This window comes from Vipera berus, assembly GCF_964194415.1.
Source record: "Vipera berus genome assembly, chromosome: 3".
NCBI lineage: Eukaryota > Metazoa > Chordata > Lepidosauria > Squamata > Viperidae > Vipera > Vipera berus.
Window position 1 is genome coordinate 160,197,676 of NC_138204.1, and position 23,469 is coordinate 160,221,144.

A 23,469-nucleotide genomic window follows, 5' to 3' on the forward strand; every position below is an offset into this window, starting at 1 on the left:
CAACTTTTGATTCATCTAGCCCTGCCTTTCTCATGATATAGGTTAAATAGGCAGGGCGACAGTATGCAGCCTTGCCGGACTCCTTTCCCAATTTTGAACCAATCAGTGGTTCCGTGTCCAGTTCTTACTGTTGCTTCTTGACCCGCATGTAGATTTCTCAAGAGACAAATAAGATGGTCTGGTACTCCCATCTCTTTAAGAACTTGCCACAGTTTGTTGTGATCCACACAATCAAAGGCTTTAGCATAGTCAATGAAGCAGAAGCAGATGTTTTTCTGGCATTCCCTAGCTTTCTCCATGATCCAGCGTATGTTGGCAATTTGATCTCTAGTTCCTCTGCCTATTCGAAATCCTGTCTGTACTTCTGGTAATTCTTGATCCACATACTGCTGGAGTCTAGCTTGTAGGATTTTAAGCATAACTTTACTAGCATGTGAAATGAGTGCAATGGTGCAATAGCTTGAACTAAATGTAGAACATATGTTAAATATCAAATGATAATATGCTTCCCTACAAAGTCAATTCTTGCTCACTGACAGACCAAGGAGTTAACTCAGAAAGGCAAGAGGAAAATCTAGAAGAGATCTGCACAACTTGTAGAAGGGAAAGTCCCACACTGATAAATTAAAAATCTTTGTGGTCTGCAAAGGAATGCTAGTGGGCTAATCAACGATTTGGTGACTAGAGGAGCATCTGCAATGTTGGACCTTTGGTCATGGTAAGATATGGAGGCACTAGGAAACATGATTTTCAGGGCAGTGGTGGTGATTTTATTACTTTTTTTTAAAGTCTGTGCTGTGTCCAAGGGTGCTTGGCAGGCTGCATGTACAGGCCTGGTCTAGAATTTAGTTTGGAGCATTCAACTATCTAGAGCAGGCATGTCAAACTTGTGACGTCATGTGACATCACATGATGTATTGTGTAGTGGGTTCTTGACCACATGGCAATACAAAGACAAAGGGTTCAGCATAACAGCTCTTTATTGGTGGAAGTACTGACTGGACAATAGGAGCAACCTGTACCCCCTTATATCTCTGGCTAGGTACACAGGTAGCCAATCCCTTTATGTGAGTTTCCTGCCGGGCACTTATCAGCCAATCCTGTCACAATACAGTGCCACCTGATGGAAACAGCGAGCCGCTGCTTGTATTTTATTAATCCTCATACATAACACGATGTATTGCACTTTTTCCCCATTGCCGGCAATGGGGTGGGCGCGGTTTCGTTGTGATGCATCTGGCCCACAGGCCAACAGTTTGACATGCCTGATCTAGAGACATCAATTTTTTGCATTGCAGATGGCCTTTCATCTGTTGTATATATGGTTTTATTTTTGTGTGCAAAAAGGATTCTAAATTAATTGAGTCATGTCCTGGTGTGAAGTCTGACAGCTTGAGTTAAATAGCCTATAAAATCTCAAATGACTCCAGTTGTTTTGTTCAAGTATGCTAATCTTCTAAGGTAAATATTATTCATACTATATAATATCCAGATGAGCACCTCAGTAGCATGTTGTATTTCTATGAGGTGTGGTGGGCTTCATAATTTGTTGACTGAAGAAACCACCATGCCATATGTATATATGCAACTGCCATTATTTTTCAAGCTACATTAATTGAACACATGGCACACATCACAAATCAGATTCCTCTTTAATGTTCTATTCCTTTGCATGACCGTAGGACATTTAGAAACGCAATTACGTTCTTATGCTTCCAAAGCATTCTTCCTTATCTTCCTGGTACATTGATCACCATAAAAATACTCAAGGTCTCTTGGGATAAGAATAAGTATGGTATTTAGGGAACACAATAGAAAGTATTCACAATGCACAATGTATTTAAATTTCATTTTGTTTGAGGCAACTTCTTATAAAAGAATTGCCATTAATTTGTTTTAATAAAATAATTTAAATCAATTTTTCACTTGATTTCAAATTAAATGACTTATATTGGTTGACAATGAGATTTTTTAGTACAATTGCCAGATGCAATAAACTTGTTTTAGGTATATGTGTGCACTAATTATTTCAACACCAATACATTTTAATAACATATTCTATTTGTAAATGAATGCAAATGCAAATTATACATTTTTTGTGCAAAAATAAAACAAAATAACAGATTTAAGAGCTGTTATCATTAGTTATCCTTAGATAAAAAATAATTCCATCATCCAAAACAGATGCTTTTGAATTAAAAAAAAAGACTGACTACATTTGATTGTGTATCACGATGGCATTAAAACAAAATTCGAACACTGTATGAAAAATAAAGGTTCCCTAAACGTCTGGTGGCTATATCCATACATTTTCCTTGATAGCACTCTATTGCCTTCTTTTTAGCATTTTTTTCAACTTCCCAGCTTATTTTTTATTTTTATTTTATTTTTATTTTAATTCCATTTATATCTGAAGACTCAGGGCGGCTTACAAGCTTAGCAGTAGCCTTCATTCTATGTATATGCCTGCTTATTAGGGCTTTCACACACACCCCCAAGCGGCATTATTAAAAAGTCAGCTTATTGCCCCCAACAATCTGGGTCCTCATTTTACCTACCTTGGAAGGATAGAAGGCTGAGTCAACCTTGAGCCTGGTGGGATGCGAACCTGCACTAATTGCAGGCAGCTGGTGTTACTTAAGGAGGCATTAGCCCACTGCTCCACCAAGGCAGTGGAGTTAGCCAACAATTATGGGATTCTTATGTGGTTCCCCATTCAACCAGCCAATTCTGCTTAGGTTCTAAGAGCAGCCAAAGTTAGCTACGGGTTACATCTGTTGTTGCAAAAATATTTTTTTGGCCAATACTTGAGATTACAGAACCTGTTTCAGTTTCTAAGCCTAGCCTTGTAATTCGCTGGTAGTCTTCCAACCAAGTTCTAGTCAGGGTTGGCTTTTTTTTTAGTTTCTGAGTTCAGACAAGTTTGACTAGGCATTGCCACCCAAGGCCTGAAAATTCAAAGACTTTCTTTCTTTTTCCTTAAAACCTCAACTAATTTGTTCTCTTCCATTTCTTCTCTAAAGATATAACCACAAATTTGCTCATTCCCCCACTATTTCTCCCTCCCTCTCTTTCTCTCTTTTCATGAGACTTGATATGGGAAAAGAAGCAAGCAGAAGGTTTCAGATCTGAAAATAGGGAGGGGGAGGGGGAGGGGGTGGTCACAGTGCAGAACCCTGATGGCAGGTTAATTTTCAGTTGCAGCGCTACCCTGTTACATAGAAGACAATACAAATAGCTCCGATGATGAGTGTTACTAAAAGGATGGAAAGGGTTCGAACAAAAGCCATGTTCTGTATGCTTTCCTACTTTGTTTTAACAATGTCAAAGAGAGAAGGTTCAAGGAATTTTTAAAAAAATAGAAGAACAAATTCTATGGGTACAGGAATTAGAACTGCATGAAAGAAAGAAATCTCGCTGAGAGTGGAGTGGAATTCTTGTCAACTTCCTCCAAAATCCTGTTGCTTTTAAACATCCCCACCTTCTTATGCTGATGAAGTTCCGTAAACAAAAGCAGAATTATACAACAGAGTTGTGGGATTATAACAGAGATACAAGTTAAGATACTCCCACAAAACACCATCAAAATGGCATGGGGGGACTTTTCCTTCAGTTCGAAGCTGAAGTTTCTTTTTAAGAGATTGGGAAAGGCAATAGAACAGCCATTGAAAAGGCGCCTGCAGCAGACTAAGTGAGATGGTATAGTCTTCTAAGAGGCCCCTGAGAATCCAGGTAGTCCTCAAATCAGGACCACAACTGAGATCAGAATTTCCATTGCTAAGTAAGAGGATTGTTATGTAAGTCATGCCTGATTGTGTGACCTTTTTGCCGTGGCTGTTAAACATATTATTACAATTGTAAGGTGAATCATAGATCATTAAGCAAATCCAGCTTCCTTCATTGACTTTGCTTATCAGAAGCCAGCTGGGAAGATCACAAATGGTGATGCAACAGGATGCTATAGTTATTGTAAATACATTGCAGTTGCCAAATGCCCAAATTTCATCACATGACCATGGTGATGCTGTGATGGTCATAAATATGAAGACCGATTATAAGTCACTTTTTTTTAGTGCCATTGCGATTTTGAACAGTCATCAATAAATAGTTATAAGTTGAGGATTACCTGTAAGACCTACCAAATATTTCCAGGAGGAAGGACCTAGAATAAAGACCAAAGTGGCAGGTGACCAAAGAAAGACTCTAAGGCACACAATGGTTGCCAGCTACTAAACAAACTGAGTAATCTATAGTGGGCACAATGCCAGGAAGAAGTCCTAAATAATAGATCTGTCATATATTTCATGGTAATGGTCTGCATTTTTATTCTGCCTTAGGCAAAGAATAAAATCTTTGCCAATCAAGCATAACAGCATTGCTTGATATTGCTGTTAACACCAATGCTTCGTCTTAAAGAAATGTATCTCCTGACATAAAAAAACAGCACCCAAGTTTCAATAAAACATGGCCTTAATTTATTACTACCTAACAAAAACACCAATAAAACCTCTAGAGAAATAACTACCTCCTTTTAATCAGGATATGAAGTATAAATTAAATGTATAAATTAAATAACAATTAACAAATGTCTACTGACTGTGCTGAGATTAAGGTCTAGCTTTGAACTATATTTAATAGTGGTACCCATACTTGTCCTTGAAGCTAATTTGGATTATTTTTCAGCTCTACCGGATAATAAGAAATATATTTTATAAAATTTGAAAGAAGTTTTACCAAATACCTGGTAATAGTTACAACTCTATGCAGTCCTTTAAAATGGGATTTGATGAAATATCTTATCTCAGTTATATTCTTTCTCAGTGAAAGCTAAGCACTACAAGAGTTTAAGGAAGTCTACCAACTTTCTTTTTCCCCAAAATTCAAGCAAGAGGTTGAAGAAAGGAATGCAATTTAATAAACTTAGAGTCACTTTTTAATTTGTGTGACATATATGCCCTCATCAAAACCAAACCATGTCTTTCAAGTTTAGTAGGCAAATATTTTAGGAGGAAGATGATAGTTGAACATTTAAACAAAATATAGAATTTTTGTATATCTATAAAATTTGTATGATTTGTACCTTTTTCTTGGAAATAATTTCCGAAGGCCAGGAAAAATGTAAAGATAATGTAGTTCATGAATATAGGACCTTAATTTGTCTGATATGTTAAAACTCTGGCATGCTTATTATAATATATATGTTTGTAGGTAGTAGTACATAGGAGTAAAATGCCTTTTTCTATGTGGTTACTATAAAACTTCATTCCAAGAGGGCATTTCATCCATTCTATCGTAAATGGTTGATCATATAGTGTTTTTGCTAGACAATTTTCAGCTACCATGAAACATGCCCCTGAAAAAAACTATCATATAGAAATTGTTATAGTCTGGCTCTTTCACTAATATATTAAAGTTAATTCATAGGAAGCTCACTGTAAGACATCTACTCAAATATGCAGACATTCAACTCTATTGAGCTGCTATACTATATAAATTATATTTGCTGTTTCTTGCTCAAAATCACTGTATTAATGTAGCTCAGCCTTAGAAGAAATCTAAGTAAACTCAGGCTAAGGAGAATATTGAATGAATTACAGTTCTTTTGATGATATACAAATGGAAAAGTTTCCATCTACTAAATGGCAGAAAATAAATAGCAAACGTCCAATATCTAAACTATAGTACTTTTATACATGAATTTTCTCAAAATCTTTTCAGTGCCAGGCAGGTGTTTAATCTTCATTGTTAACCTCTTAAGAAAATGACTTCAGATATTTAAACACACTGATATTTTGTGTTTAAACGGTATACTGAACTGCAGTTACAGTAATTAGTATAGATTACAAACTTTATCATTAATTAATTGTGCATGGTTATAGAAAGGATGGAAAGAAGGCAATCATGTTTCATTATCTGAACCTACTTCAACAGCATCAAATAATGTTGCTTCCACTTCAAATGTGTCAAAAGTGGTTTAGCTTTCTGCCTAAAATAGTTGATACTTACCTTATGAAAATTTCTGAAATATGCTGCCTTCTCATCTGGAAATTTTTCTAGTCTTCGAGGCCCTTTACTTGAAGCTTTCTTGAAAACCAGCCAGCATCTTCTGAAAATCTACAGCAAAAAAAATAAATAAAAATTACTATCCTTAGAAAATTCTTATTGCAGCCACCTGAATATGATAACACAGAACTTCGATATTGTAGGTTTTCCCTCATTTTATTTATAAATAAATATTTGTTTTTATGATAGAGAACTAAAGAGCCTCTTGATGCGGGTGAAGAAGGAGAGTGCAAACGTTGGCTTGAAACTCAACATTAAGAAAACCAAGATCATGGCATCTGGCCCTCTCAATTCCTGGCAAATAGATGGGGAAGAAATGGAAGTAGTGACAGATTTTATTTTCCTGGGCTCCAAGATCACCACAGATGGGGACTGCAGCCAAGAAATTAAAAGATGCTTGCTCCTGGGGAGGAAAGCTATGGCAAATCTAGACAGCATACTAAAAAGGAGAGACGTCACCCTGTCAAGAAAAGTGCGTATAGTCAAGGCTATGGTTCTCCCAGTTGCAATGTACGGCTGTGAAAGTTGGACCATAACAAAGGCTGAGCACCAAAGTATTGAGCTATGGTTCTGGAGAAGACTCCTGTGAGTCCCTTGGACTGCAAGGTGATCAAACCGGTCAGTCCTAGGGGAGATCAATCCTGACTGCTCTTTAGAAGGCCAGATCCTGAAGTTGAAACTCAAATCCTTTGGCCATCTAATGAGAAGGAAGGACTCATTGGAAAAGAGCCTAATGCTGGGAAAAGTTGAGGGCAATAGAAGAAGGGGATGACAGAGAATGAGGTGGCTGGATGGAGTCACTGAAGCAGTAGGCATGAGCTTAAATGGACTCCTGAAGATGATAGAGGACAGGAAGGCCTGGAGGAACGTTGTCCCTGGGTTGGACACGACTTCACAACTAAGAACAACAACATAGAATAGTGACAAACATTCATAGTTTTTAGAGAATTTTGTGTCTCCAATTTCATTCTTAATCTCAAAAACACATGAATAGTTTGGACAGAAAAAAATAGCACATTTCTAGTACTAAATTATTTTTCAAGATCATGTATTATATACTATTGCAAAGTTGGTGTGGGTACAAATACCAGCTTCATTGATAAACATAATCTAGGTGTGCTTATTTAGAACTAGAATTCATTAAATCAATAGGCTTTATTCTGAGCTAAGCATGTACCAGACTGAAGCCCTGAACTGAACTAAATTCTTAAAGTAAATCTTGTATAAGAAAAATACATTTTTATGCCCTAGAATATCAGTTTTAGCCATGTTTTAGAGTCAGGTATTAAAGTAAAACTGACAAGGTTTCCTTTGATATTCCTCCAGCCCCTCTTTAGCATTTGCAACTGGTTTAATATCAGTGTGCTAATTGTCTCAATGACATATTCACTAACCAACTTGATCCCAGCCCTTAAGAGAACATAAATTATTTCAGTATGGGGACCCCACGAGGTGTTCAGGAACAGACAGATGTTCAGATAAAATGGGAATTGAGCAAGGAGACTGTACCGAGTTACTTGTAACAGCAACTTTACCCTACATTATCTCTAGAAATAATGTTACAATGTGGCAGACTTCCAGTAAACCTAGTAGAAAGTAAATACCCAGAGGTAGCGCTTTTCATGTTCTTTGATATCTAGTGTTTTAATGAATACCTAATTTATAATGGTTTCACTTTCTGGTCCTTGAGTAACAAGAGGCTCTTTTGTGTTCTGCATCTCTAAGGTATTAGAATCTGTTCCTTTCTTCTTTGTTAATTTCTCTTACTATTGTTAATGCTCATCAATGTATTCAATGTCTGTTCTTTTTAATCTAATTTACACCTACTCCTTTTATTTGAATATTTGAAACAGAGGAGATCAAGAGCAATACTTTAAAATGTACAGTATTGTATTAGGCCTCCAATATATTCTAAGAGGCCACTTTTTATAGATTACACAGCTTCTTTTGCCCTGAACTTAAAGTGTTTAAAAATAAAGACTAATAAAATACTCCACTATTACAGTTAAAGAAAGCTGCTTATTTATTTCTTTAACTAGGAACAATGATGGGCATGAATTATTTTCAAGAAACTTGCATGAGAGTACTGTATCAAATTATAATAAAAATAGGAGGCCCTTTTGTCTAAAGTATAATATTTTATAAAAGACCATGATGATTAAAAAAAAACCTGGTAGTATTTCCATCCTCAACACCGTGACAATTTTTCTGAAAGAGAAATTTTGAAAGAGTTCAGCTAGAAATACAATAGGAAAGAAGGAAGGAATAAACTTAAAACTTTCTCATGCCAACCTTTAGCTATTTTAAACTCCCTCCTGAATTTTTTAAATACCTATATATCTTTCCTAACTGACTCTCAATGTTGCTAATGACAAAATACCTGTGACTGAATTTCCAAACTAATTCATTATTCAATCCTTTAAATGATAGTTGAGATAAATACTGTGAACTAAACTGAATGACTTTTGGTTCTTATCAGTGAATTAAAAAGTCTGAGCACAATGAGCCTACCCACATACAATTCATAATTAGCAAACTATCATGGACTAAGTATTACTTAGGACTGTGTGAACTCAGATTTAAAGCATGATGCTTCCACAAAGCTTACAGGACGACCTTGGGCCACTCACTAACTTTCAGACTAATTTATTCCAGAGGTTTGCTATAAAGTTAAAATAAAATGAACAATTTATGCTGCTTGGAGGACAAGTACAATATCAGTGAAAAAAATCACTGTCAATTAAGTGTGCGCTGAAATCATTAAATCTATTGAAAGCAATGCTATCTGGACAGTCCAACTTTAGTTAAATGCACTTGCAGCTGGGTGTGCAGCTAAAGTAAATTGTAGGCTTCTAGCATTTATTTCAGCTAATAAACAAATCCAACATTTTAAGCTTTCATTGTTTGTTCTGGGGTTCTATTTTTGTTTTTAGTTTAGCCTGTAAACAATCAAACAGGCAATTATTGTAAAGTGGAATAAACAAGTAATAAGGTCAGGATGATAGGGAGTATCATGCATTACAAATGAATGTATATTTACCCAAGACATCTTGTCCAACAGAAAGACAATTAACTATTTAGGTACAGTTAGTTACTATATTATTTCTGATCCGCTGTTAGCTGCATGAATTTCTCAAACTTTCTCAGTTCTCAACACTCTTACTATCCCTGTAATCTTTTTATGACACACCTAGGCCAAAACTGTGATCAATCTTGAGTTTGTAATTTGCGATCCTATGGTTCCCCCTATATTGTGATCCTGTATAAATCAACTGCAGCACCATCAATAGTTTGGAAACAGTGGCCCTACTGCATAAGGTTGCTCTGAAAAATTTGGAGGAAAAATTCACTCAGAGTTTGATATCAGCTGAGTTTGATATCAGCTGAGCATCTCCAATGTCAGGAGATGACTGAGATTCAGACTACGATGTTATGTGAAATGAGTTTGATCTTGTAACTTCTGAAGAAGTGGACAAGATCCTCTGCAATATCCCTTTATTATTATTATTATTATTATTATTATTATTATTATTATTATTATTATTATTATTATTAATTTTATTTGGACCCACACCTACCCTGGTTAATGAAAGCCTCCAGAGATGTGATTGGAGCTGCATCAGGGAAGTAAACAATGTATCCTTGGGAGAGGAATTGTAATGGGCAGACCAGAATTGCTACCCGTTTTTGCAAGTGGCACTTTTTTTTTTAGGAAACTAAGGTTTAGCCCACATATATTCGCCTGTGTCCAATCTTTCCTTCAGAGAGGAGAGAAGTTGTAGATAAAGTGATTGAACTGAAATTGCAGAGAGCCCTGGATGAAACATTATCTGGACCAGCTTTAAGATAGTCAAAAGTCCAGGGAAATGAGGGAAAAGGTTATTTGAGTTATAATCTGAGGATCAGAGAGCTGTAATGAAATTATCACAAAGCAGCAGAGTTCCAACAGGCAGGAGTTTGGGGCAAAAATGTGCAGATATTGTGATAAATGGAGCAGTTATTCCTAAGGAGAGAAAGGCTGGCAAATAGAGTCTAAGCCACTCAATCAAGTCTGGAAATGACCCTTGTGTACAAAGAGACATGCCAAATATCATTACTCTGCTCTCCATTGTACACAGCATGCTCTGGACCAGAGTGGTCTTTCTAGCTGTGGTTCTTCATCCCCTGACACGTGGACGCAGCTGATCCTGGTGATTTTTGGGGTAGTCTCAGGTGTCTGGATGGTCAAAGCTTCCTCAGGCTCAGATCCAAACAGCTCTCCCAAAGCAGGTTCAATTGTGTTAGGTCTCTTTGAATCAGAGTTGGCCATGACTTATAATGCATGGATAATCTAATGGATACTCTGGGGACCAATTGGTTTCTGGGCACAATTCAAAGGGTGTTTTTCATGACTTGGTACTTGTGCAACTGGCTTTTCCCTATAATGTCTACCCAAACAGTCAAAAAGATTTGGAGGTCAGGCTCTCTATGTGTCTCACCAGGGCTCACCCACTCTCTGGAATAATATTTCCACTTGATACACAATAGGCTCCTTTTAGGAAGCTGGTGGAAAACTGCCTATTTCATCAAGTCAGGAAGGCTGGATTGTTTTAACTGTCTCTTGGATGGGAAAGTAGGTTTCTATTTTATTATTCTTAATACTTTTAACTATGACTCTCGATTCCACAGGAATACGTCTAGTGGTTGTTTTTAATTGAGTGAATATTTTAATCCCAATTACATATTGGTGAATGGTCTGCTGCTCACCTGGCATAATGGAGTGTCCCTCAATCAATCTTGCTATACAGAATGTCTCCTGCAGTAATCCATCCAATTGATGCCTCTTTTTTATGTATATGTGTATGCGTATATGTGTACATGTACACATATACAGTATATGTATATATATGTGTGTATGTATGTATGTATATCCATGTTTATTTTATAATTAGATAAATGTTTCCCTATTTATCTAGCTGACTGTCAACATTCCATAACTGTTATGTGTAGGAAATCTATCACAAGGGGATTCCCTTCTGTTGGTTCTATATTCTGTTAAAACATCTGCAATATAAACAATGGAAAATTATTGTACAGATATTTCAAAAAATATGTACATTGACCCAGGAAATATTAGGTTAGGTTAATTTATTAGATTTGATTTTCAATACACCAATACAGTATCTATTTGCTACAAAGCAAGCAGTTAAGTCCCTCTGAATTGCTTCATTAAAACATAGAATTAAATACAGGTGGCATCTTAGAGATCACTCTGTTTATTCCTCTCTGAATTGGAACAATAAACAGGACAGAGAAGTATGGCACATGGTCTTATAAAAACAGACTAGTCAAATATATTCTATTTCAATCACAGGACCAGGATAGAAAATTAGATAAAATCAACTATCCAATCTTCACTTCAGTGTGCACATGATCTGCTTTATGTGTTTCAGTTAAAGGATTTGGTGTAGCACACAAACCTACTTTTTCCCACTTCATGTTCCTTATCCTCCTACTCATATCATGCACCAATTATCCTTCCATATCCCTCTTTTCTCCATCTTGTTTTGGTTTGAATGAAGCTCATCATTAGATGGCATAGCTGACTGACTATTCCATATCTGTATCTATCCATCTTTTATAAGGACATGTTGTATTGATTTTTATGTACAGCAAAAGTTACACAAGGATCAGCATACATCAAATAAAACTGCAAACTGAAATTGCACAGAAATTATCCTTTCTTCAGTTTAAAGTACACTGTATAAAACAAATCTTACATACATTTCATATAATGCTTACATTTATTCACCATAATAAAAGAGGAAATTCAGACACTGATAAAGTAAATGCAATTTTCTGGCATATATACTGCTCAAAAAATAAAGGGAACAGAAAATAAGACATCCTACTATTAAATACAGTACATTGTGTTGTTTAGGTGTTCCCTTTATTTTTTTGAGCAGTATAGTTTTAATTAAAGTAGTTTTACTGATATACTCCCCTTCATGGATTACTGCCTTGTCGTGGCGAAGGGGCTTGCGTAATTCAATGAAGCTATGAGCTATGCCGTGCAGGGCCACCCAAGACGGACAGGTCATAGCAGAGAGTTCTGACAAAACGTGATCCACTGGAGAAGGAAATGGCAACCCACTCCAGTATCTTTGCCATGAAAACCCTATGGACAGTACCAAAAGGCAAAACGATATGACGCTGGAAGATGAGCCCCTCAGGTCGGAAGGCGTCCAATATGCTACTGGGGAAGAGCAGAGGGCTAGTACTAGTAGCGCCAGAAAGAATGAAGCGACTGGGCCAAAGCCGAAAGGACGCTCAGCTGTGGATATGTCTGGTAGTGAAAGGAAAGTCCGATGCTGTAAAGATTTTTTCTCCATAGGAACCTGGAATGTAAGATCCATGAATCAAGGAAAGCTGGACGTGGTCAAACAAGAGATGACAAGACTGAACATCGACATCTTAGGCATCAGTGAACTAAAATGGACAGGAATGGGTGAATTTAATTCAGATGACCATCAGGTATACTACTGCGGGCAAGAATCCCTCAGAAGAAATGGAGTAGCCTTCATAGTCAATAAAAGAGTAGGAAAAGCAATACTGGGATACAATCCTCAAAATGACAGAATGATCTCAGTTCGAATCCAAGGCAAACCATTCAATATCACAGTAGTCCAAGTCTATGCCCCAACCACCAGTGCTGAAGAGGATGAAATTGACCGGTTCTATGAAGCCCTACAGCACCTTATAGAACTAACACCAAAAAACGATGTCCTTATCATCATGGGGGATTGGAATGCTAAAGTAGGAAGCCAAAAGATAACTGGAATAACAGGCAAGTTTGGCCTTGGAGTACAAAATGAAGCAGGGCACAGGCTGATAGAATTTTGTCAAGAGAATACGATGGTCATAGCAAACACTCTTTTCCAACAACCCAAGAGACGGCTCTACACATGGACATCACCAGACGGTCAACACAGAAATCAGATTGACTATATGCTCTGCAGCCAAAGATGGAGAAGCTCTATACAGTCAGTAAAAACAAGACCAGGAGCTGACTGTGGCTCAGACCATGAGCTTCTCCTTGCAAAGTTTAGGCTTAAACTGAAGAAAGTAGGGAAAAGCACTAGGCCACTCAGGTATGAATTAAATCATATCCCTGTCGAATATACAGTAGAGGTGACAAATAGATTTAAGGAATTAGATCTGATAGACAGAGTGCCTGAAGAACTATGGACAGAGGTTCGCGACATTGTACAACAGGTAGCAACCAAAACCATCCCAAAGAAAAAGAAATGCAAGAAAGCAAAATGGCTGTCTGAGGAAGCTTTGCAAATAGCTGAGGAAAGGAGGGAAGCGAAAGGCAAGGGAGAAAAAGAAAGATACGCCCAATTGAATGCAGAATTCCAGAGAATAGCTAGAAGAGATAAGAATGCCTTCTTAAATGAACAGTGCAAAGAAATAGAAGAAAACAATAGAATAGGGAGGACCAGAGATCTTTTCAAGAAAATTGGAGAGATGAAGGGAACGTTTAATGCAAAAATGGGCATGATAAAGGACCAAAATGGCAGGGACCTAACAGAGGCAGAAGAGATTAAGAAGAGGTGGCAAAATTACACAGAAGAACTATACAAGAATGAGCTTAACGTCCCTGATAATCACAATGAGGTGGTCACTGACCTCGAGCCAGACATCCTAGAATGTGAAGTGAAGTGGGCCTTAGAAAAGCTGAGCAACAACAAAGCTAGTGGAGGTGACAGTATTCCAGCTGAGCTATTCAAAATCTTAAAAGACAATGCAGTAAAAGTGCTACACTCAATTTGCCAGCAAATTTGGAAAACTCAACAGTGGCCACAGGATTGGAAAAGATCAGTTTACATTCCAATTCCAAAAAAAGGCAATGCCAAAGAATGTTCAAACTATCGCACCATTGCACTCATTTCTCATGCTAGCAAAGTCATGCTTAAAATCCTACAAGCTAGACTTCAGCAGTATGTGGATCGAGAACTACCAGAAGTACAGGCAGGATTTCGAAGAGGCAGAGGAACTAGAGATCAAATTGCCAACATACGCTGGATCATGGAGAAAGCTAGAGAGTTCCAGAAAAACATCTACTTCTGCTTCATTGACTATGCTAAAGCCTTTGATTGTGTGGATCATAACAAACTGTTGCAAGTTCTTAAAGAGATGGGAGTACCAGACCATCTTATTTGTCTCTTGAGAAACCTATATGCGGGTCAAGAAGCAACAGTGAGAACTGGACACGGAACCACTGATTGGTTCAAAATTGGGAAAGGAGTCCGGCAAGGCTGTATACTGTCACCCTGCCTATTTAACTTATATGCAGAGCACATCATGAGAAAGGCAGGGCTAGATGAATCAAAAGTTGGAATTAAGATTGCCGGAAGAAATATCAACAACCTAAGATACGCAGATGATACCACTCTAATGGCAGAAAGTGAAGAAGAACTAAAGAGCTTCTTGTTGCAGGTGAAGAAGGAGAGTGCAAAACTTGGGTTGAAACTTAACATTAAGAAAACCAAGATCATGGCATCTGGCCCTCTCAATTCCTGGCAAATAGATGGGGAAGAAATGGAGGTAGTGACAGATTTTATTTTCCTGGGCTCCAAGATCACTGCAGATGGGGACTGTAGCCAAGAAATTAAAAGACGCTTGCTCCTTGGGAGGAAAGCCATAGCAAATCTTGACAGCACACTAAAAAGCAGAGACATCACCCTGTCAACAAAAGTGCGTATAGTCAAGGCTATGGTCTTCCCAGTTGCAATGTATGGCTGTGAAAGTTGGACCATAAGAAAGGCTGAGCGCCAAAGAATTGAGGCCTTTGAACTATGGTGCTGGAGAAGACTCCTGCGAGTCCCTTGGACTGCAAGGCGATCAAACCGGTCAGTCCTAGAGGAGATCAATCCTGACTGCTCTTTAGAAGGCCAGATCCTGAAATTGAAACTCAAATACTTTGGCCACCTAATGAGAAGGAAGGACTCACTGGAGAAGAGCCTAATGCTGGGAAAGATTGAGGGCAATAGAAGAAGGGGACGACAGAGAATGAGGTGGCTGGATGGAGTCACTGAAGCAGTAGGCGTGAGCTTAAATGGACTCCAGAAGATGGTAGAGGACAGGAAGGCCTGGAGGAATGTTGTCCATAGGGTCGCAATGGGTCGGACACGACTTCGCAGCTAACAACAACAACTGATATACTGGGGATATATTACAGATACATACAAGCAAGCAAGAGCTTGCCAGAATGAATAAAGAGATATACAGATATTCATGACTCCATATGGATTATGGGGCTATATGAATAAACTAAATAAAGGAAATTACAAAGACTTCCTAAAAACTGTGATTAGACATTACATTTACAATAAATGTATCAGCATGGTATACTTCGGCAATAAAAAATAATATTGTATTATTAAATATATATATCTCAAATATGTAAGATATCTTTTTTCCATTAAAAAGTTTTGACAAAATTAGTATGCTGTACCAGAAAGCTAATTTCCTTAAAGCAGAGAAGGATAATTTAAAAATCACAAACTTTAGTCTACTAACCTGAATGAGGAAATATTATTTTTATTTGCTTTTTTAGTTCCTCACATAGAGAAATCACAGGCAAGTTTCTCATATCCTGCTGAGTCACTACTGACTCTTGGCATCTTCATAACCAGCAAGCGATGTACTCCAGATTGTGTTTTGTGTGGCAAATTACAATCAATAATGCAAGTGAATCATAAAGAAAATATTCTTGTAAGGCTGCATATTATGCTTCTTCCTATGAACTTTATAAATTATGATTGACTATTTCATAGAGCAGCACTATCACTATTCTCAGTATTGTAGGAGGACAACTATGGCATTAGTCTCTGATAGTCTGGTAGCATCTTTTCAAAGTAATAAATGTTATTAAAAGACATAATCTTTCATGAATCCCCTCATCCAATACAGAATCCAGATGCAGAGTTGATCTGAAAAGTCACTACCAGGTTCCTTGATATATGAAGTATACTGTAGTAGCATGAAGACATATTCTACTTGCAGAATACAGAATTTTACTCTACAACTTCTGTATAACAGAAATGAACTCATTACTAAAAAGTCATAATGGGTGACACCTTGCACAGAAGTGTATGTTTCAACTTTCATTGTACAACTTCCTTAAAAAAAGAAAGTAAGCTCTAATGTTATACTTACATATTGGGGTATGAATCTAATTAAAGTTAGTGTGATCCACTGAGTGGTCACACTGAATTTAATTAGATCCATGTCCCGCTATATAAGTACAGTGGTACCTTGGTAATCGACTGCTTCAAAACTCATCAAATTTGTTCCTTGATGCATTTTGACATGAAAATGTTTTCCCAGTATTCATCATTTTTTGATACTCAACATGCAACAAAAGGAAATGGGGGCAGCTGCAGAAGAAGGACAGGAAGTCACCCATGCTGGGAAGGTCACTGCAAAAGGAAGCAGAGGAGAACCACAGAGAGCAGGAAAGGAAGTCGGCCATGCTGGGAAGTTCACTGACATAGGAAAAGAGTCAGACAGGAATCCCTTCCTGGCTGAAACAAAGGGCCATGTGGTCCGTAACATGGTTTGTTTGATACTCATCCTTTTCAGCACTTGTTGCACCTCCCAGAACCCATTAAGGACAAGTACCAAAGTATCACTGTATAATATTAGTGTGCGCGTGTACACACACACACACACACACACACACACACACACACACACACACACACACATATTGAATCTATGGATAATATATTAATCATGGCATAATACCTTTTAGTTATTTTTCAACTTTTACTATAGCTTCAACTCTTTCCCTCAGGATGGTACTATAGGGCATTGCATGTCAAACCACTAGACACAGGAATAGTTTATTCCTTCATGCCATCAATCTGCTGAACACATAATTCTCAGTGCTGTCTAATGTCTATATATTTTTACCCATGTAGTATGGCTGTAGTATTTTCATTTATCCTTCAACTTCCTTACTCCCTGCTCTTATTTGTATGATGATGATGATGATGATGATTCTGTTGCTTTGCATGTACACTGAAAGCTTCTGCACTGAAGACAAATTCCTTGTGTGTCTAATCACACTTAGCCAAATAAAGTATACCAGTTGTTCTCAACCTTTTCTTTACCACTAACCCCCTTTAAATACCCAAAGGTGCTTTTTCAAGAGGCAACTGGTCTTTCTTGTTTTATTCTGAAGACATTTCTTCAAACTTCTTGGATGAAAAGCAAAACATCTTCAAAGAAAAGCAAAGTCCAGTTGCCTCTTGAAAAAGCACTTTGGGGACGACCATGACCTGAATGACTGAGAATCTCCATAGACCCTTTTAAATATCTTTTGTGGCCATGGACCACCACAGACTTAACTCAAGATTTAATCATAATATTTCTTCAAGCCTTTGTGGATGTCATCAGAGAGAGTCCACAAAGGCTTGAAGAAAAGTGCTTTTTCAAGAGGCAACTGGACTGACATCACAGTCCCCAGGAGTCTGTGTACCATATGTTGAGAACCACTGAAGTCTCCTCTCCTCTCCTCTCCTCTCCTCTCCTCTCCTCTCCTCTCCTCTCCTCTCCTCTCCTCTCCTCTCCTCTCCTCTCCTCGCTATCTTTTGTATTTGGAACTAAAAGTGAATGTAATATATGATTTTTATATATTTTTATTTTTACATCTGGACTTTCCAAAACAATCAACAGATTTTCTTAAAATACAAGAGTAACTCATTGGTTGCATTCACATACTGTTTGCATACATTTAATACTGCCACTATACAATCATTATAATAATTAATTTCATTTCATTTCATTTATTGGATTTCTATACCGCCCTTCTCCCTAGGGACTCAGGGCGGTTCACAGGGCATATATAAATAACTGTACAAAAATTAAAAGAGAATTAAACCATGCCCAATTAAAATACAGCAATAGTAAAATAATAAAACCAATTAAAAACCCATATTCCCCTTCAGGCCAGACCAGCTAACTCAAACAAGTGGGTCTTCAACCCGCGACGGAAGGATCGGAGGTCCGATGCCATCCGGAGCTCAACCGGCAGTTGGTTCCATAGTGCCGGGGCACCCACAGAGAAGGCCCTCCCCCTGGGGGCCACCAGTCGACATTCCCTGACCGGAGGCACCCTGAGGAGGCCCTCTCTGTAATGAGGAACATTTACAAATACATACAAAATAGTATCAGGCATAATAAGAAATTTCTGTATCTATGCTCACTGGATTTTCTTTTTCTCACTATAATGCTATTCCCAGTATACTATTCAGTTTTTGTGGAGATATAATTCCACTGACAAATGTTAAAGATGTAAAAAAAAAAGCACTTAGGCCTAATCCTATTTTTGATAAACCAACACAATACCAACATTTTTTTCAACTCCCTAATGTGTTACTTGGGCTATTCAACCATTTCTTACAGCTGTCCATTTCAGCAGTATAAACTGTAACAAATACTCGTTGATTTAAACTTCTAGTGTTCAGCATGGTTTCTGGAACAACAGCAAATGATTCACTTACATCAGAAACTAACAACAATGTATTTAAGAGTCCACACTGTATTCTATGCAGGACTTCCAAGTGTACATCCTGTTGAAATAAACAGCTTGGCTTCTAGAATCATTTAATGACTTGTCATCAAAGTTCCATGCAACACAGGAGCACATGGAACATTAACAACTGGTACTATTCCCACATAGTATCAACATCTATAGCTAGAGCTACAGTATTTCATTTAATATAGTAACATGTTTATTTTCTCATAAATGCCTGCTAGAAACATCTGAAACAGGGTTATTTTTTTATTTTACACATTCACTGGGACTGTGGAACAATTAAATGTTAGGTAAAGGTAAAGGTTCCCCCGCACATGCATGCTAGTCATTTCCGACTCTAGGGGCCGGTGCTCATCTCCGTTTCAAAGCCAAAGAGCCAGCGCTTGTCCGAGAATGTCTCCGTGGTCATGTGGCCGGCATGACTAGATACCAAAGGCACACGGAACACTGTTACCTTCCCACCGTAGTGGTCCCTATTTTTCTACTTGCATTTTTACGTGCTTTTGAACTGCTAGGTTGGCAGAAGCTGGGACAAGTAACAGGCGCTCACTCTGCTACGCGGCACTCGGGATTCGACCCGCCAAACTGCCGACCTTCTGATTGACAAGCTCAGCATCCTAACCCACTGAGCCACCGCGTCCCTTAATTAAACTTAATTAAATGTTAGAAGAATCTTATTGCTCCCAACTCAACTGTAGCCAAATTGATGTGATAGAAATGGTGGAAAAATAGTTGGAAGCAAAAGCATTAAGAAATATTACTGTTCTAAAATAACCAATGTCTATTAAATCTACTGGAGAAAATCAGAAAAGAATCTGATATGCTTGAAGCTGACAATACTGTTTTGCTGTTTCTTTTAAGTTTGGTTGGTTTGAGACTGCCTGGTAATTAGTCTGTGTCTAGCTACCCAAGATGCCAATTTGCCAAGTAACTCGAAGGTCACAATCCTGATCCTTTATTAAAAGCCATCAGCCTGAGGGTTTCAAAGTCATTTTTAGTAAGCCAAGTAATAATTAAAAATGGCAATTACACTTTGTATTGTTAAAATACAAAGATAAATTTTCCCTTTGTATCAATTTGTCTTATTTCTTACTTAGGAGAAATTAGTTTTACAAGGAATTCTTTGGAAAGGATATGAAATGCATTTCAATTACACTCGAAATGGAGCAGTGAAAAGATTGAAGAAGTAGAAGCAACATCTTCCATATGTTAACTCCTTTAATATAGAAGAAGCAGACAACTATGTAGGAAACTGTTCCTCCAAATCCAATTCTAGCATTAATTCTAGCAAATCTTATTTGTTCAGAGTTAGAAGTAACTGAATTTATCCAGTGTGATCCTTGATTTCATATATGTCACTTTCCTTGGGAAAATATTGCCATTTTTTATCCCTTGCCTGGCTTTGCAGAAATCAAAGACACTTAGCTCGTTAGAGTGAAGTTTATTCTTTTCATCCCATTGTCGGTAATACTAATATATCAGGGATATGCAAAATATTCTAGAGTCTAGACACAACCCATTTCATGAATAAAACAGCTATCTGGAGACAATATAGTCCAAACCAAAAGATGCTTGCATTAAACAAGCAATGCTATTTTGTAAAAGATAAAAATCAAAATGTGGTTTTTCCAAGAAGTATTTTGCAGGGAAAGGAACCAGGAAGAAAAATTAAGGCTGGGGAGTTTCCTTGATGAAAGGAGCAGCAGCAGAAGTAAGATAGAAAAGGAAAGGTGAACGTAGATCAGGGAGTATGCTAGCCATACAGCAGAAGAGAAATAGGGGACCACACACCAGCTTTGTTCTATTTGTGCCACAAAATCAGTCTAGGATCCCTCTGGATGTTTTTTGCCTAGTAAAATCTGGAACAAAACATTCTGAGCTTTATTTCATTTGTGCTGTAGAAATGGTTTAGCATAACTTCCACATCACAAACATTTGTTTCGGTTTTAAAATAAAAGATCTCCATGTTGTATAAAACCATGCAAGCTATGCATTTGCATATATTAAAATAACCTAAGAAAACAAACAAATGAAATGGGAAGTGATGTGTAAAACAGTAAAGCAGTAGTGCAATAATATGTAAAAATGAATAGAAATAACAAAAGGCTAAAAAAATAGGGAAGAGCTAGAGACAGCAGCAGGTGCATGCTGGATACCATCTTGCAATTTAATATTAGCAGCAGCGCTAAATTACAAATCTTGTTAGTTAAGCCCCAGCTCCTTTAAAACAACAGGCAATTGATAGGGAACATAAGAGAGAAAAGGACATACACAGCAAGCAAACATTTAGGAAGTAATTTCCTTCCATACAAGGAAGCTGAATGATCAAAGCTTCACATGTAACTGTAATTAGAGAGGGACATTTAAAAAATCAATCTCTGAAACTATTATTAATCTCTCTAGACATGCTAAACATAAGCCACACTTAGACTTACTTATCATTTCTAATAATAATAGTAAGAACAACAACCTACATAGGACTATTATCTGTTTTCCTTATGAAGAGATTTTACAAACACATTTTGGAGTAGTATATCTCCATCTTGAAATTCCATGATAGCTGAATGTTGGCAATTATATCAAGTCTGTTCTATATGTCCAAAATTATCATTAGTTATCATTCTTACTGTGTAGCACAGGGGTGTCAAACTTGCAACATCATGTGACGTGTCGCGACATATCGTGACTTTTTTTGCTATTGCCAGCAATGGGGTGGGCGCCGTTTTGCTATAATGCATCTGGCCTGTGGGCCAGCAGTTTGACACCCCTGGTGTAGCAAAACATTACAAGAGATAAAGGAGAGCCCTAGGCCCTATGAGGAACAGGCAGAAGAGGATATGGTTTTGCATTTCTAAGACTGGAAAAGGAAGAACTAAATGTTTCACTTTTGTATTTGGTTTGCTTATTTGACAATTGCTGTCTGGAAATGAATCTTTCTGTTCAGTAAACAGCATATATCAAGAAATAAAAATCAATATTCTCTTCTTCCTTCCCCATTTATTGAGTTTTGAGTAATCCCTCTGCAACGATAATACCATATTTTCCTGTCTGCAATGCCACTTACATTCTACTGAAATAGCATTTTCTATTACAGATGCTTAATACATTTGCATGCTATTGGGCACCTATTACTTGACAAGATAAATGTTGTTTACCACAATGAAAGAGTGTCTCATAGTATGAGAACACATAATTACTAAAATGCATTTGAGTTTTTAGAATTGAAGATTCTGACCTTCACATATAACATAAAACATAATATTTATGCTGAAAGACAGAAACTCTCTACTCAAATCTCAAATATTGCATGTTAAGGGAAAAGGGAATTGTCAAAATAAATATTACATTATCCAAATCATGTAACAGAGTAACTTTGGTTTAAGCAGAGATTCTGAATGGAATAATAATCACCACCACCTGTTCTAAGCCACTGAAGGACAAATTCAATCATTTTTACTGCTATAATTGAGAGTGTTACAAGCTTAAAATGAGCCCTGGGAGCAATAAAACTATTTTTATATTAGCAATACTGGCATTAGAATGCTTTGCACACCTAACCTTATTTGTGCCAATGATATTGTACGGCACATGTCTATCAATAACACTCTTAGTGTCATGCAGTCTTTAACTATTCAGAATGTCAAGATAGGAAGAAAGGCAGGCTGTTTTGTAAAGCTCCTAGTAACACAATGAATCCTTAGTTCATATCCTGATCTCAGTTTCAAATGTGAATGCATATATATGTATGTGTGTGTATACATATACATATACATACACACAGGTAGACACACACACACACACACACACACACACACACACACACACACCCTTCATGGATTACTGCCTTGCCGTGGTGAAGGGGCTTGCATAAATCAATGAAGCTATGAGCTATGCCATGCAGGGCCACCCAAGATGGAAAGGTCATAGCAGAGAGTTCTGACAAAACGTGATCCACTGGAGAAGGAAATGCCAACCCACTCCAGTATCTTTGCCATGAAAGCCCCATGGACAGTACCAAAAGGCAAAAAGATATGACACTAGAAGATGAGGTGGCTGAATGGAGTCACTGAAGCAGTAGGCATGAGCTTAAATGGACTCCAGAAGATGGTAGAGGACAGGAAGGCCTGGATGAACATTGTCCATGGGGTCGTGATGGGTCGGACACGACTTCCCAACTAACAACAACAAATATATATATATATATATATATATATATATATATATATATATATATATATATATATATATATATATATATATGACGAAGGGGCTTGCGTAATTCAATGAAGCTATGAGCTATGCCGTGCAGGGCCACCCAAGACGGACAGGTCATAGCAGAGAGTTCTGACAAAACGTGATCCACTGGAGAAGGAAATGGCAACCCACTCCAGTATCTTTGCCATGAAAACCCTATGGACAGTACCAAAAGGCAAAACGATATGACGCTGGAAGATGAGCCCCTCAGGTCGGAAGGCGTCCAATATGCTACTGGGGAAGAGCAGAGGGCTAGTACTAGTAGCGCCAGAAAGAATGAAGCGACTGGGCCAAAGCCGAAAGGACGCTCAGCTGTGGATGTGTCTGGTGGTGAAAGGAAAGTTCGATGCTGTAAAGATTTTTTCTCCATAGGAACCTGGAATATAAGATCCATGAATCAAGGAAAGCTGGACGTGGTCAAACAAGAGATGACAAGACTAAACATTGACATCTTAGGTATCAGCGAACTAAAATGGACAGGAATGGGTGAATTTAATTGAGATGACCATCAGGTATACTACTGCGGGCAAGAGTCCCTCAGAAGAATTGGAGTAGCCTTCATA

At 37.6% G+C, this 23,469-nt stretch overlaps 1 protein-coding gene across 1 annotated transcript in view; it reads right to left on the reverse strand.

Moving 5' to 3' along the window:
* Positions 1 to 23,469, reverse strand: part of DOK6 (docking protein 6) — a 211,075-nt gene that overhangs the window by 93,806 nt on the left and 93,800 nt on the right. The window contains exon 2 of the mRNA XM_081324042.1: positions 6,007 to 6,114. Coding sequence (XP_081180168.1) covers positions 6,007 to 6,114 — 108 coding nt within the window. The remainder of the gene's footprint in view (positions 1 to 6,006; positions 6,115 to 23,469) is intronic.